The sequence below is a fragment of the Tenrec ecaudatus genome, chromosome 8, assembly GCF_050624435.1.
Source record: "Tenrec ecaudatus isolate mTenEca1 chromosome 8, mTenEca1.hap1, whole genome shotgun sequence".
Taxonomy (NCBI): Eukaryota; Metazoa; Chordata; class Mammalia; order Afrosoricida; family Tenrecidae; genus Tenrec; species Tenrec ecaudatus.
The window spans coordinates 68,699,271-68,715,662 of NC_134537.1; the positions used below are offsets into that span (position 1 = coordinate 68,699,271).

Genomic DNA, 16,392 nt, shown 5'->3' on the forward strand with positions numbered 1-16,392 from the left:
CAATGCTGGGTGAGGGAGTCTCCTTTGTTATGTTTGCATTTGGGGACTAGTAATACTTGCTCTCTGGCCTCAGGGAATGCTTGTGCAGGGATGAAAAACAAGCTTATGTGAGATTATTTTATAAATAAAATATTTTACACATTACTGGTGTTTATTTTAAGATTTTTGTTCTTATTCTTAATCATCATTTCTAAAAAACTATTGGTAACACCACTGTCTCAGAATCAACATGAGCTTTAAGAGGAATTGGGCTTGTATCTGTTAAAATTGTTGGTTTATTAACTATAAGGTTGAAGGTTCAAACCCCACCAGCTACTCTGGGATAAAAGATAAGGCTGGCTGCCCCCGTAAAGATTTACAACCTCAGAAACCTGATTTGGAATTGCTGGGTTCAAATTAGCTTGATGGTGGTAGGTATGTTTAGTAGGGTAGATAAATGTGGGCTTTTAGGAATTTTACTTATTCTTAAGTTAACAGAAAGAATAAGAGTTGATTCTTTAAAAGAGCCCTGGTGGTGCAGAGGTTAAGCAGTTGGCTGATAAGAGAAAGCTTATAATTTAGACCCCCAACAGCCTGGTGGCATCACGATTATACATTGGGCGCTAACATTATAAAATACAACATATATGCAGCAAGTGAAAACCACCAGCTACTCTGCCGGAGAAAGAGGAGGCTTTCTGCTCCATAGAGTTACTGGCGGCCGCTTCTACCCTGTCCAGTCGGTCCCTGTAAGTCCAAATGGACGCCCTGGCAATGGGTGGTGGCGGCTGTTAGCCCTCTAAAGCAGATCCTATGTTTTAAATTTCTTTAACAAGTACACTAATGAGTAAAAATTCATTTCCCATTCATGTATTATCAGCATGACAGTTTCAGTGGTACTGCCTTAAGCTGGTGAAATGAGAGTCTTATGTAAGGTGATGGCATAAGACTATTTTGTGTTAGATTAAATGTTAAAAATTTGCTCCCTAAAGATTCCTATTGTAGCCTCTGAGGACATGAAGAGTCCCAAATCATTTTTTAAGATTGCTAAAGATTCAGGCAAGAGGAACGGAGGTTTGCTAAGAACTGCTGGACCTCTCTCCTGGAAACAAGAAGAAATATGAAGGCCCACTGTCATTCATTGGGTCCGTGACCTCTTTTCTCCAGGGTCTGGCCTGGAAGACAGACGCTCTGTGATGTCAGGCCACGTGGGTACAGCCCGCTCCCAATAAGTCACGTGTCTCATTGTAAGACAAGCAGTGGGCATCTTGATTAAGCTTGTCTATGTTTTCTTTAATTTTTATCTCACTTGAAGGAAAGCAAAAACACGGTTATCGCCAGAAGTCAGGATAATGTCTGTTTCTTGAGGCATGGATTTTCATGTGCGCACAGGGTGCGGGTGAGGTTACCCTTCCTGGACCAGGGCAGTGAAAAAGATGTTTGCTTTCTCTGTATCTCATCCTTAGGCTGCACACTTGTGTTTTCAGTGTCTCCTAATACTGCATATATGTTATATTTTATGATGAAAGCAGAATATTAACTACATAGGGCATTGGTCTTGGGTCTCTTTGATTTATATTTATATATATTCAACAAAATATTTAATTATGTAACATAGTAATTTACTTTTATTAAAATGTCTTCACAGTGCCATGTAAAGGTAAACAAAGTATTTTAGAGTTAGCTCATCAGACCAGCAGACTGTTTGCTATCCACAGCAGAGGGTTTCCGCCGTAATATTATTCTTAGAATGCTTGATAATTTTTGTTCAGCTAGTTATCCTGCTTAGCCCTTTTGAACTCTGACGGAAAACAAAGTTTTCTGGGAACTGTGCCATATCACAGTTCTCCCATGAGCTTTCTGGACTAAAGAGTTCCAATAGCTCATGTTCTCGCCTGAGCTAATTTGGAGAACCAAATGGTAACTTTCCATAGGAAAGGCGGAAGCGCAATGGTTTGCACAATTAAAAGGTTTCTCACTTGAACGTCCTCAGGGCTAAAAAAAATCATAACATGTTCATGTCATCAAATAAAAATACTTTTGCGTGTTGCAGCACCTCACATGACAGCAGTGCCATCATAGCAACCAGCCAAAGATATTTGTTGAAATGGAGCGTACCCCTGGGGCACGTCGGAGTCGTGGAATACGGCAACAACGGAGGCCCGGGAGAAAGCGGCAGGTACCCCAAAGCGCACTCGCCCGAAAGCCTGGTGGTGGTTGCTCACGCCAAGCCAAGTAAGTAACACTCTGATTCATGTTCTTGCAATTCCTGGATCCCGTGAGATCTCTGCCATGGCGCGACTCCACTTTCTCACCCTCTAGCACTGGATTAACACAGAGTTAGAGACGAGTCCGAATGCCGGGAGACGCTGTGTGTCGGTGAGGAGCCCTGCACTTGTCTCCCCGCTTGCAGCTCCTCTTGCTGGCTCATACATGGCTCGGCCCTCTGCCCTTCGGGAGCAGACTGGGCCGTTCCAGTCCTGGTGTACGTCCTGCATGTGTCTTCGCTGGCGAGTTCTGTGGCTCATCTCTTTTGAGTGCGCGCTGAACTGAGGCCTGGGGAACCTTAGCGCTTACAGACATTGGTTGCTGACGCAGGTCTAGTGCTAACGTGCTCGAGATGCGGAGTCAGCTATTTTAATTTCTCGTTTCTTTTCTTTCCCGTGACGTTTGCACTTGTCGGAGCGTCACAAACTGAAGGGAAAGGACGCTGTCAAGGTGGTTTGCTGGTGAAGCGTATTGCGGAATATTGTTCGGACTGTGCTTTTTAGTGTAATGTGGTCATCACTACCTCCTCTTTCTTTTTGCTTTTCTAATTAAAAAAAAAAAGTAAAAATCCACTAAGTTATATTGGCTTCTGGACCTTGGATCCTATATTTTGGAGCAATTAAAATGCAGTGACTTGGGAACCTTCAGCACTCTTTATGTATCAAATAAGCATTAAGTTTTCAGATTATTTCATACCTGACTATTCAGTGGCATGGAAACAACTTTTAAATAATTTAACTTTGCTAGTATAGTAAGTGTACTCATCAGGATTTACCTGAACATGACGTAAGGAAAATTAGGTCTAATTTGCTGTGAGATCTCTTACTTTTCTTAGTTTCTTAGTGTTAACACTTATACCATTTGGTAGTCTGCCAAATAGGCTAATTTTTTAAAGCATATTATTACAATTCTAAACTTTTGAGTTGCTGCCTACTAAATTATATTTCTATTTAAAGTAATGATGTGTGAAACCTCTCAACCCAAACCAGGGTACCAGATTATGTCCCAAATATTCAAGATGAAATGTGTCCTGAGGGTGTCATAGAGATCAGAGAGGGAAGGAGAGAGGCAGGGAGAAACCCACGGGTGTAGGGTTGGCAGATGAGATGAGGAATGATTTTTCATAAGACAGTCTTCATTTCAATTTTACTCAAGGAAAGCTGATTGATTGTCTTGTTCACTAAAAGTTGTTGTCAATCTAAATTATTTGAAAATACTGATTTTAAGCCCCATGAGTCTTAAGTGATTTTGTTAACAAAAATACCATTATATATTTTATAGTGCCAACAATATGAAAATGTATTTGTAATTAAGAGTTCTTTATACTGCCCAAATAGCCAAAGGTGGCTTTGATATATAAAGTAGATACTGTGTATCACAAACAATGGCACATTTTTATTCATGATTTATAGCTTATATCAAACTAACTTAAAAAGGAGACTACAATCATTGCAATATTAAAAAGAAAACCATAAAAGTGGGAGGTTAAATCAATTGTTCCAGGAAGAACCTGTAAAAAGTTTATTACTATATTTGAGCCCTATATGTTGCTGACTTTTCCTAAGCTGTGGCAGAAGAGACAGTGGATATAATACTTCGTATTGTCTAGTCAAATAAAAGGTATCACTCTGGAGTGTAAATCTTGTCTTCAGACAGAATTCAAGGAGAAATTTGTTGTCATACCTGAGAGGAGGGGACTTTGAAAGACATATGCTTGTATTGAGTATGTATGGGCAGTCATGTTTTGTTTCATTATTGCCTCTAATGGGAAAACAAGGACTCATAATGTTAGGAAGAGGAGTTTGTCAGGAAGCATTTTTTTCAATGTTTGCAACAGAGAATTTACATGGAAAATTGGTGAGCAATCCTTAGAGATTTGCTCTACATTTTCTGTGTGGAATCCAGACCTTGAGCATAACGTGTCTAATTTTCATTTGTTACTGACTTTGATGAGAGAGTTCAACATCATTGAATGCTATTATTAAAATAACACTATTTTATCACAATTATTATAATAAAATGGTCCCTCCTATTAAATTTCCACCACTGGTCTGTCAGTTCATCGTACTGTGGTGGCTTACATGTCACTGTGTCACTGGTATTTCAAAGGCCAGCAGGGTCACCCAAAGTGAACGGGTTTCAGCAAGTTCCCAGACTAAGAACAGACATCGAAGAAGGACTCAACCCCCCTTTGGAAGAAACCTCTGAAAACTTTATGCATAGCTTTGAAGCATTGTCAAATATGGAAAGCTTAGACAAAGGAAACGAAACATTGTTGGAGTTATTGCCAAAGGATGAGCCTCTCAGGTCCAACGACACTCAAATGTGACGTGAGAGGAGCACAATTCTTGTAGGGGGTGGGTTCTGGTGCCTTGAGCTGGGTTAAACCTGTGGGAGTGGAGACTTGCGAATCTTCATTTGCTGATGGGCCATGACTCAAGATAAGGGGAATGGTGCTGGAAACATCTTCTAAGGATCAAAGTTGGAATGTGCAAAGTAGGAATTGAGGAAAATTGTTACGTGGTCAAAAATGAGATGGGATTTATGAAGATCAAAATCCTAGGCATTCGTGAGCCCCTTTACATCTGGTGGAACCATAACTCTCAATGCTAAGGCTCTTGTTCCTTTCACCGGAATAGAACATTGAAAAAGGTCCAGAAATTCCCGTTACTAATTTATCCTCTGATTGCTTAAAAACTCACTGAAATACCCAGCTCTGGTTCAACGTATTGGCAATTACTGCCTAGATTTTAAAGGAAAGGCTTAGACCATTAGAGTGGTGTGTTGAATACATTTTAAAAGTTGAGAAATTACTCTTAGAAATTGAAGGCCCATGTTCCAGCTGAATCTTACTATTTTCACAATTCTATGGTTTCAATTACATGTTTATGAAACAAGAGCATGGCCTCAGATCAGAGGGGGGCGGAATCGCTTGTGTCTTCAGTATCTGTCTTTTAGAAGCAAAATTTGTGTTAATGAAAAAAATTAAAATGCTTATTCATCCATTGGGGTCACCATCAGTTGAAACCCTCTCTGTGGCAACTAAAAACAACAACATTCATTTAGCCAGTTGGTGTTTATCATGAACAGATCGTGAAAATAACAAAATTGAATTGGGTGTTGCCTCTGCACATCTTTCCAAATGGGAAGAGCCCACAGGGATGTAGTGTTCTCAACCCACGTATCCTTCAAATGATACTTTGCAGAAATACAATAAATTTTAGTTTTCAAAATTACTTAGTTATCTAAAGGTTGTTTAGCAAAATTGTATATGACAAGAATAAATATGAGTAGTGAATTCTGGAAGGATTTCTGTCCACATCTTGAGTCCTTTCAGAATTTATACTCTTCCAGATCTTAAATGTATTTTATTTAAACTGTTCCACATTTTGAAAATTAATATCTTTTTTAAAATGTAAGGTTTTTGAGGGACTGATACTGGCAATGAGCTGAGGCTGTGGCCCCCTTTGTCTTTATCAGACATTGGCTCTTTCACTCTGTTGTTCTAATATCATTTGGTATATTTCCATGTGTTACTTCTTCCTTCAGTTTGGGAGTAAAGTTTATCCTCATCTGGCCAGGATGACACATGGTCTTAAGCTGGGCTGACTAGAGACAAATGCAGTGACACTCATCTATGTGTAAGAAGGAACTATCTGTCAAGAAGCACATCCCAGCCCAGTTCCGGTCAAGTCCATAAGTCCGATATTAGTCCATAAATCCCTCTTCAGACTCGCATAGCCACAAGCAATGCTGCTTGAGTAAAGCAGAGTCTGTTTATTCCTTTCAGTATGTACTGTGCTTTGCATTTGGTTTAAAAGGAAATATTTTTGCAATATAATTTACATAGAAAGGTGATGATTCCCTTTTGAGAGGGGGCTGTCCTTTTATTGTAGTTTGGGTGAAAGTTTATAGAGCAAATTAGCTTTCACTCAACAATTTCTATGCAGTTATGTTCTTGGCATTGCTTGCAATCCCTTCACTGTAGCAGCACGCTTCCCACTTTCTCTCTGGTTTTCCCATTTCCATTCATCCTTGTCACCCACCGTTCTCGTGTGCAGGGAGAGCACCAGGCCTCTCGGCACTTCTGGGAGGTGCTGGGGATAGGAAGTAGCCCTTATGGAGCTCCTGCCTAGAACAGGCAGAGATGGTCCTGCTAGGGCACCTCGTGATGCGAGAGGGCAGCCCAGCCATCTGGGATCTCCCAGATGGCTCCGCCCACATTTGGGGAAGGATGTAACAGTGGAGGTCTAGGTTTCCCTGCCTGAGTTTTGAGCTTTGTTTTTTGCAAATACTCCCCTTTTTTAGTCTCATAATGTTTTACTGTCCTGAGCAGTACATTTCTCTGTGACATTATGATTTACTCTGTTACCTACCACTGTATTCTTTGGCAGAAAGTTGATCATCAGGGGTGGGTTCCATTTAACGAATGAAGGGTGTCTCAGGGCCACTGTCTCCAGGCTTCCACCGTCTCGTTCAGGCTAGTAAGTCTGGCCTTTTTATAATTTTGAATTTTGTTTTACGTTTCCTCCTCCTACTCTGCCCAGGACCTTCTGTTGTGGTCCTGATCAGAGCAGTCAGTAGTGGTATCTGGACACAGTCTAGCTCTTCTGGTCCCAGGGTAGTGGAGACGATGGTTTGCGTAGTCCACTAGACCTTTGCACTTATTATTTCCTTGCACTTTTAATTTTCTTCACTTCTCTCTGGTCTGCATGGAGACAACTAATAGTTGCATTTATATATGTATATACACACACACTTAAGGATATTGTTTGATTTTACACTTATTGTAGAATTGTGTATATATAAGCGTATTTACCTTTGTTTTCTTTTACTCTTGTTCACCTCTCCATGTCTTACCTTGTCTTGCACATACTGTGCTGATATCCCCTTATTGTGTATTGCCTTTCCCTTCGCTCTAGTTAATATATGTCTACAGTGTCCTGGAAGCTGGATTACATGAAGAAGAATGGACTATCAAGCTTGGAGGAAAGCTTATTAACAGCCAGGGGTATGCAGGTGGCACAGCCTTCTGTGCTGAACGTGAGGAGGACCTGAAGCACTTGCTGATGAAGATCAAGGATTGTAGCCTTCAGTGTGGATGACAGCTCGATGTAAAGAAAACAAAAATCCTCACAACTGGCCCAGTAGGGTAACATCCTGATCAACGGAGAAAAGCTTGAAGTTCTCAAAAATTTCATCTTGCTTGGATCTCCGATCAGCGCTCATGGAAACAGCAGTCTAGAGAGCAAAGGACACATTGCACTGGGTAAATCTGCTGCACAAAACCTCTTTGAAATGTTGAAAAGTAAGGACGTTACTTTGAGGTCTAAGGTGTGCCTGCCGCGGGCATGGTACCTTGAATGCATGTGAAAGTAGGGCCCTGACTCCGGAGGATAATGGAAGAACTGATGCATTTGAATTGTGGTGCCGGCGAAGATCACTGCGAGTCCGTTGACTGCCAAAAGAACCCACAAAGCGTTCTTGTAGAAATGCAGCAGACTGCTCCCTAGAAGGGAGGGTGGTGAGACTTTGTCTCACGTGCTTTGGGAGAAATCAGGAGAAACCAGTCTCTGGAAAAAGACATCATGCTTGCTAAAACGTTGAGGGAGTGAGAAAGAGGAAGGCCCTTGACAAGACGGAATGACGCTGGCTGCCTCAATGCTCAGAAATAAGTACAGATGTGTTGCTGCCACAGGAACCGCTGCAACAGCACCCGGGAGCAGCAGCCCTCTGCCCTGCCGTCCCTGCTACCCATCACAAAATAGTTCTGACTGGGTGTAAGTCTTTTGTTTATCGTTCGTAATAGCGGCCTCATATTGTGTTCCCCCTTTGTGATTAACTTATTTTGTTCACTTTGATGTCTACTCGTTGTTATTAGCCTTGATGGTATCCCATATTGATCCTAAGATTTGATCATTTTTCTGTCTTCAGTTCTGTGTCTGCGACCTTGCAATGAGTTATCTATTTCTGAAATTTTAGTGGCATCTTCTGGATTTCTATTTACCTTATTTAAAGGTTTTGGATTGTCGGTTTATTTTGTGTTATTTTCTTGAATTTCTGGGTGTTGTGGATGTTTTCCATGATTTCATCTGTGTTTTCTTTGATCTTTCTTAATCTACTGATTCATTCTAACTATACTGCTTTGGAATTCCTTATCAGTTAGTTCTATTACCATGCCTGCCGCGAGGTTTTCTGGTGTTACTGTATGCATTTACTGCATGCATTACTATATGGTTGTATGTTGGCTTGTTTTACCCTGATTTGTTTAGTTGGATATAACTGGGCAGATGGTGTGGACCTTCAACACAGGTTACTGTTTTGCCAGCACTGTGGGGCTCACTGCATGTCTCTGGGTTGGTGATGTTGCAAGAGAGGATATGGGCATAGGTCTTTGCTGCTTGGTCAGGTAGAGCAACCGAGCGTTGTCTAGGCGAGTGTTGGTTACCATGTGTTGTCCGCCTATTGCTGCTTTAGTAGGTGATGATACTTGCCCGGTGGGTGGGTATGGCAAGTGTGGCTGAGTAGTGTGGATATGTGGATACAGTTACAAGCTCCCATCACATGATACATGAAAGCGGGAAGAGGAAATTAAAAAAAAAGATAAGAGGAAAACAAAAGCAAGCCTTAATTAATTCACTCATTAATCAGACTATCGAAATCCTTGTTAATTGAGACGCTGAGGCTCAAAGAAGTTGTCTCACTTCTCTTGAGCTCACATGACCAGAATGTGCGTAAGCTGGTGGTTGGCATCACGTCTACCATTTACGAGGAGCCTTCGGAAAGTTCGTGGACGGTTCCACTATCTTTTCCTCCTGTTGTTCATGAACTTTTTGAAATCCTCATGGTGTGCTATGTTTACATGAAATAAAAGGTGATCGTTTCTGACAAGAACATGTCTTTTTCATTATGACAATGGCAACTTGCGATTCCATAATTAGAGAATAAAATGTCTTTTGTGATAGAACAACATCAACATCTAAAGGTCCTAAGAGTGAAAATGGACTGAATGGCACCTAACAAGAACATAGGTAGCATACCTTCTCTAGGAACAGAGGATGCAGTTAGGAATGTCAAAGATCGAAGTCCCGTGTTCATAAAATAGGCATGAGGAAATGAAGTTGTTCGGGACAGTGGGAAGCATTTCACAATTCTGTTAGATGTATTATTTTTTTTAGTTTTTATTCCTGTATTTGGTAAGGTATATAATGAAATGTCACCCCTTTGAATGGTGCCGTGACATGTACCTTCCCCCTCCATTATTTTTGGCCAACCATCTTCTTGCAATATATTGCTTGTCCTTTCACCCAAGTTAGCACACGTCTGCCCTCTAACCAATGACTTTACCACCCCTTTCCCACTCACCCCTAGAAGCCCGCAAATAATTCTTGTTTTAATCTGTTTTAATTGTGAAAACATTTTTCTGAGTTTTGACAGTAGTGGTCTCGTATATTTGGTTTTTTGTGATTGACTGGTTTCCTTTGGCCTAATGGCCTCCAGGTCCATCCTTGTTAAAGTAGCATGCTATGAGGTATTTTACAGATTCGTTGTTATTCTGATGTGTAACTACTAGGCCACTAGGGCTCCTTCGTTGTTATTCTTTAAAGTTGCTGTGTTGGTTGTTTTTGGTTTTGTAGCAATGCTGTTTCTTTGTTCCACATATTTTTCGGTGCTGAGTTCATTTTGCTTGTAAGGTTTCATTTTCTTTGTTACGGCTGTCTACTAAACTCTTACTATTTCCCTTTACTATGTTTTAATGATGTTAATACCTTTTCTTTGAGATTACACTGTATTTTATTAATTTTTTTCAAGTTGTCTCTTGAAATTGACTTCGTCCCCATTTGGAGTTTCTATAATTACACCATTCCCTCTATTTGATTTGTAATTGTTTCATTACAAATTGACATCTCTGGCTCTCTATTTTCAGTCTTGTTGGTTTGTTTTGCGTGCTTCTGTTTCCAAGTGACATTGTCATTTATGTTCAACGCAGACTGTTGCCTACCATTATAGGTTTTCTGCCCTACAGACTCCCCATAGTATTTCTAATAAGGTTTGTCTGTGTTTGACAAATTCCTTACATTGCTGTTTATCTGGGAATGTCCTGATTTTGTCACTGTATTTAAGGGACAATTTTGCTGAATATGTAATTCTTGGCTGGCAATTTTATTTCCTTTCAGAATTTTGTATATGTCATCCTGCTGCCTTCTCACCTGTGTGTCTACTTTTTGCTGAGAAAATGGTTCTGTATTGTACGTATGTTTTTCTTCTTCTTTTTCCTTCTTCCCCCCCCCCCCCACTCCTGCCCGAGCGGCATTTGGTATCCCCATCTGAGGTGTTGGATAGTGTGATTATGAAATGTACTGCTGGTTTCCTTTGGCCTAATGGCCTCCAGGTCCATCCTTGTTAAAATAGCATGCTATGAGGTATTTTACCCGAGCGGCATTTGGTATCCCCATCTGAGGTGTTGGATAGTGTGATTATGAAATGTACTGCTGGTTTCCTTTGGAGATCTGTAATCTGTATTGTGTTCATTCTGCTTCTTAAATGCTTACCTTCTCACCTTTCAGGATTTGAAAGGCATTTTCTTCCAACAAATCTTGGACAATTTTCTCTGTGCTTTTACTTATCTCTTTCTTGAATTTTGATAGTGTCTCACATAACTTATAGACTGTCTTCAGATTTATTTTTTCTTTTTTTCTGATTGTTCCTCTAACAGATTATTTTATGAAATTTATCTTCAAGCTCATTAACTGTGCCTTCTATTTCATCAATTAACTCTATTCTTTTGCCCTGTCAAGTACTATCTAGTTCTGAATCTTAGCATTCATCTTCTGATTTTCTATTTGTTGCTGGTTTCTAATTTTTCATTTATTTTGTCAGCTTTGTGTTTTCCTGTGTTCTTTAAACTTTTTATGTCATCTGCAGTTTTCTCCATCTTTCTCACAGCCCAAGATCCTGAATCTTACTTTTCTAAATTTCCTTATCCAGTAGTTCCAGTGCCATTCCTTTTTTGAAAGGTCTTCTGGGTAGGTGTTTTGGTCATGTGTTTGAGCTACTCAATCTTGGTTTTCAAGTGAAATTCTTATCTCTGAGAGATTGTGGTGGTGTTGTGTTTGTATTTAATGATGATTGTGCATTGATGTAATCTTTGGCACTCACTTCTTGCCTCTGGTTACATTTGATAGAGAATATGACTTTGTATACTGTTCACTGTCACTGTGGCACAGCTGAGGAAGGGTTTAGCTGGTACTGACGACTCTCTGTTGGCAATCAAATAGTAAAGAAAGCAGAGTGACTTGCCCAGTAGATAGGGCTGAAGGAAGTACAAGAAGGAGCACTTGGCTCGTTGCTGTCTCCTGTCAGGTGGGACAAGATAAATGTAACACAGTAAAAATGCAAGGAAAAAATACAAAAGCAACAGCATAAAAAGAAAGTAATAAAGAAAAAAATGAGGGAAATCCAATGAAAAACAAGAAAAAAAGTTTAGTAAGTAAGGGAAACAAAGGAAAGAAAAAAATAAAAAACAAGGGAAGAGAAAAATAAAAATGCAGTAAGCAAAACAAGGGTGGAGAAAAGAGAAAGTGACTAAGAAAGAAAAATGAAAGCAGAGAAAGGATACTAAACAAGGACAGGGGAAAAACAAGAAAAGGATGGAAAGGAGAAAACTGGGCAAGAGAAAAAACTGTGGGAGCAGGAAGGGTGAAGAGGTGAGGTGCTTGGTCTCAGCTGAAACTCTATCCCACGTAGGTGTTGTCTGCAGTCCGAGAACTTGATCTGGGAGTAGTTTGGGACAGCTCAGATGATGGATAAAGGTGGATCCTGGTTTCGGGAAGGAACTTTTTTAAACCCAGAGGGCAGGGCAGCTAGGTATGGAAGAAGTTCTTGGCCACTGAGGGGTGGACAGGGACCAGGCACTGGATTTCTGATGGTTTGCCGAGGGAGTGCACACACCTGCAGGCACAGTGCAGCACACCAGGAGGCAGATCCCAGAGGGCACTCTGACCCCATGCAAGTGGTTGGGTGACGGTTGGGATTGGCCATTCGTTTGGTCACCAGGAGAGTGTGGGGAGTAAGTCACCAGTCACCAGCATGTACTTGTACAGCCAGAAGGTTGATTTTTTTCATCAAGCACTGCTTGCAAAATTCAAGATGACTGTGTCACTTGAGGCTAACGGACAATTCACTCATCTGGCTCCACTTCCCATTTTTGTTCTGCTTCTCCTTTTATTCGGTATTTAAGCCACTTTGCTGTTCTTTCTGCCAAAGCTCAGGGTTCCAGGATTATCCTCTGTATCTCTTTTATTTGATCTATCATATCTTTGTGTTTTTCAACCTTTCTAATGCCGCACCCTTTAATAAAGTTCCTTAGGTTGTGGTGAGCTCCCACCCATAAAATTATTTTTGTTGCTACTTCATCACTGTAATTTTGCTACTGTTATGAATCAGGCAACCCCAGTGAAAGGGTCGTCTGACCCTCAAGGGGTCGCAGCACCCAGGTGGAGAACTGCTGGTGTCGAGGGTCTGTAAGCATGTCTGCCTACTCCACCATCTTGCTGGAGTTCCCTTAACATGCTACTTTTGAAGAGTTGATTGTATAGGTGAGTTCATAGGGCCAGAAGGCACTGGTATGCACAGTCTGAGGAGAGGACTGGCTGAGACATCTATTCAGAAGTCATTAGCATATAGACTGCATTTAAATCCATGTGACTATGTGTTCACTTGGGTTCTTATTTAATTATTTTGTCTGTTATTATATGTATAGATAGAACATTGTCACCTCCGTGGGTCACATTGTAGCTGGGTTGCTACAATTCTTTTTCAGAATTTTTGTTGAAGCTTCAAATTGCCTTAAATGCTTTTTTTGTTTGTTTCTTCTGCTTCTCCTCTGACTTTCATCCCTCAGTTACTTTGAGAAACTAAATTAGAAGTTCTTGTTTTGATGTTTATGTGACTCTTTGCTGTTTGAATGAGCCTATTTTAAAATCAGTACTGGAAACTTCAGTCTATTGTTCAATGTTGAGTACAGAGTGTGGGTGTCGTTGCCTAGCAACCACTGACTTTAGAGAATGTGATGTGGTAACCGCCAATGAAGCCCAGCGAGAAATTGCATACAGAAAACTCAGAGTCCCCTCAATAAAAGATGCTTTGGAGTGTGCTTTTGCTCCGCAGATATTAGTCTAGCTGTGATATATTTTATTGGCAGTAAGCTTTCTCTGTACTGCAAGGGCTTGCAAGCTGGGTTCCATGTTTCCTTTAGGAATGCATAGATTGATTTGAACTCCAGGCCTCTGACACTGTTCTGCTAAATTGTGTGCATTTTCTGGGGCTAGTTAAAATGCTGCACCTGCTTCCAAAATCTCAGCTGGTGGTTGGGCACGGAACTATAATGAAGCGTTTGTTGCTCTAGTCTCGGGCAGGAGATTTACTGAACACCTTGTGGAGTTACCTATCACTTTTCAGGTTGTCTGTATTCCATCCTGTCTGGCCATGCTTCTGTATGCTTTTGATTATTGGCCCAACACTCAGGCCAATGTTGGAAGATTTCCATATTGTGGAACAATAAAGAAGAACCCGAACATGAAAAGTTCCGTATGAAGAAGGGCTAACTGATGGTGTGTTCTGCGCTCTGTCCGCGTGTGGAGAAGACGACATGTTGAAAGGATGGCAGTGCTGAAGCAATAAGCGGCTTTTTTATCTTATGTGTATTATATAAGAAACTCCGCAGAGGGGCTGGAAATGCAGCCACCCAGCCCTCCTCTGGATCAGCTTCACTTCACGTCTTCGAAAACATTGATGGAGTTTCTACCAAATGTTCTCATCTTCTTTCTATAGTGCCCCCAACCCTTCCTATCATTTGGCTGTGAAGGAAGAAATATAGCAATAGCTCTGGGGACATTAGGAACGAGGGAGACATATAATATTACTATCATTGATATAAAAGGGGAGAGACTCAAGCACTGACGCTTTGAGAAGGAGGAAGTGGGAGCGAAACTTTGAGAATAACAAGTTCCTACAGGAACACACAGGTGTTTGGCGGAAAGAAATGAGTAAAGCCTCGAGTTCAAAGGAGAAGAGCCCGAAATTGAGGGAGTTCCTCATAAACCAGGCCCCGAATGACGCACACACACACACTGCAAAGGGAAAATGACCCCAGTGGGAGGGAAGAGGTAGTGTTTATAGCTATTAACTGAGGGAAAAGAGCAGTTGACCATAAAAGCCAACACTGAGGCCTCTACAAGAAGATAAATAACAGATTACAAATTATCTGCTAACGATTAAGGTCTTCTTTAGTAGAAACAGTATATAGATTAGCTGAAAGGGGGTGGGAGAGTGGGTCTTATTTTGCTAGCTTTGGACTCCAAGTAGAATTTACCACAAAAAAAACTCCCTATAAAGGACATTGGCATAGTAACGAACAAATGCCCTGATAGTAATTATACTTTTACAATACAAAACTGTTCCTCATAAAATTGTTTCATATGTAAGCCCAAAGGGCATGCAGTCAAATTATAGCCCGGCAGTGGCAAATCAACAGCCCCTCAGCAATAGGGAGCGCTGCGGCACAATGGGCAAGTGCTCAGCAGCTAACCCGCCCAGCATCCCGAAGCAGAGCTGCCTGCCGGATGGCTCTTGTAAAGTTTACAGCCTGGAAAACAGAGCGGCTGTCAGTCGAAATCCATTCCACAGCACCTCACAGTAACAACACAGAACACTTACTGGCAGGTCTGCATCCTTGCAGGGTTGGGGCTCTCGGGAAGAGATTGGGTAACTTGTAATGACATGTTCTCAGATCCCAGCCTCAGCCAGGCTTTGAAAGCAGATGCTACACTCCTTCTAAAGGAAACACAGGCATAGGAAGTGATTGAAAATACTGTGGCTTGGTTCAGCTCCCTCCACCTTAATCATCCTCACAGTACCCTCCTTGCTTGTCAACATTTTAGAGAGGTCTTGTGCAAAAGATTTCCCCTGTGCAACGCATCCTTTGACCTCTTGACTGACTACTGCTTCCAGGAACATTGATTATAGATACAAACAAGACGAAATCCTTGATAACCCCAATCTTTTCTCCATTTATCATGATGTTACCTATTGGTCTAGTTGCGAGGATTTTTGTTCTCTTGACACTGACTTTTAACCCGTACTGAAGGCCGCAATCCTTAATCTTCATCGGCAAGTGCTTGAAGCTCTCCTCACTGTCAGTAAGCAAGGTTGGCCAGCTATATATAGCAAGCTGTTAATGAGCCTTCTCCAATCTTGATGCCATGTTATTCCTCATATAGGCTAGCTTCTTGTATTATATACTCGGCATTCAAGTTTTTAGGCACCATAATAGAGAAATAGTTTTATTTCCTGACTAATGCTCTTGAGTTTGAGGTATAATACATACATTCATGTGGATGGTGTTTTCAAATTGTAATATCCTTAGTTCTTAGTTGAAATATAAAAAAAGAAAACCGAATTTTAATCATAGTTGAAATGTCTTAGTTTTCTTTTATGCCTGTAGTACCATGTTTTCAGGTGTGAGAAATTATTGTCACAAGGAGTAACATGTTCAGAATTAGGTAAGACATATTTTGTCTAAGTTTTTTAGCTATGTCCACCACAGATTTATAATCAAGGTAACTTCCACATTAAAAATCCAATTTCCTATTAGAGATACTGAATTTATGTAAGACTGAATTTTTATCAGACTCTGTTAGACAGGGTTCTCTAGAGAGACATAACCAGATTGCTAATAATTTTATAGATAGATAGATAACATAAGAAATGAACTGTTAAATTATATACAGATAGATATACAATACAAGAAATGAACAGTTAAATTATAAAACAAAACAAATGGCTCAGTGCAACTCATTCCCGTGAGACAGTTGTGAGACACTGGTAGTCCTTCAAGACTTGAGGGCTGCCAGGTAGTCCTCTGTAGAGAGATTCAGGCTATCCCAGCACAGGCAGCAAACACCAAGGCAGGTCACCAACCATCAGCCAGGTCACCAACAGTCAGTTCCCAGCTCCAGAGATGTACATTCCAATTGTGTGGCAAATCAGGTCTTAAAGGGACTTCAAATTATGGCGACACCGTCCACAGGTTAGGTGTCCCACCGGTAGTTTAGAAGACAAAATGAGGCACAGAAAAAGCAAGGC

The 16,392-nt window shown here is 40.9% G+C and overlaps 1 protein-coding gene across 7 annotated transcripts in view; it reads left to right on the forward strand.

Annotated features, from left to right (window-relative positions):
- ARHGEF10 (Rho guanine nucleotide exchange factor 10) overlaps positions 1–16,392 on the forward strand; it is a 202,501-nt gene that overhangs the window by 127,438 nt on the left and 58,671 nt on the right. For all 7 annotated transcript variants that reach the window (XM_075556420.1, XM_075556416.1, XM_075556415.1 and 4 more), the window contains one exon: positions 2,033–2,214. In XM_075556420.1, coding sequence (XP_075412535.1) covers positions 2,033–2,214 — 182 coding nt within the window. The remainder of the gene's footprint in view (positions 1–2,032; positions 2,215–16,392) is intronic.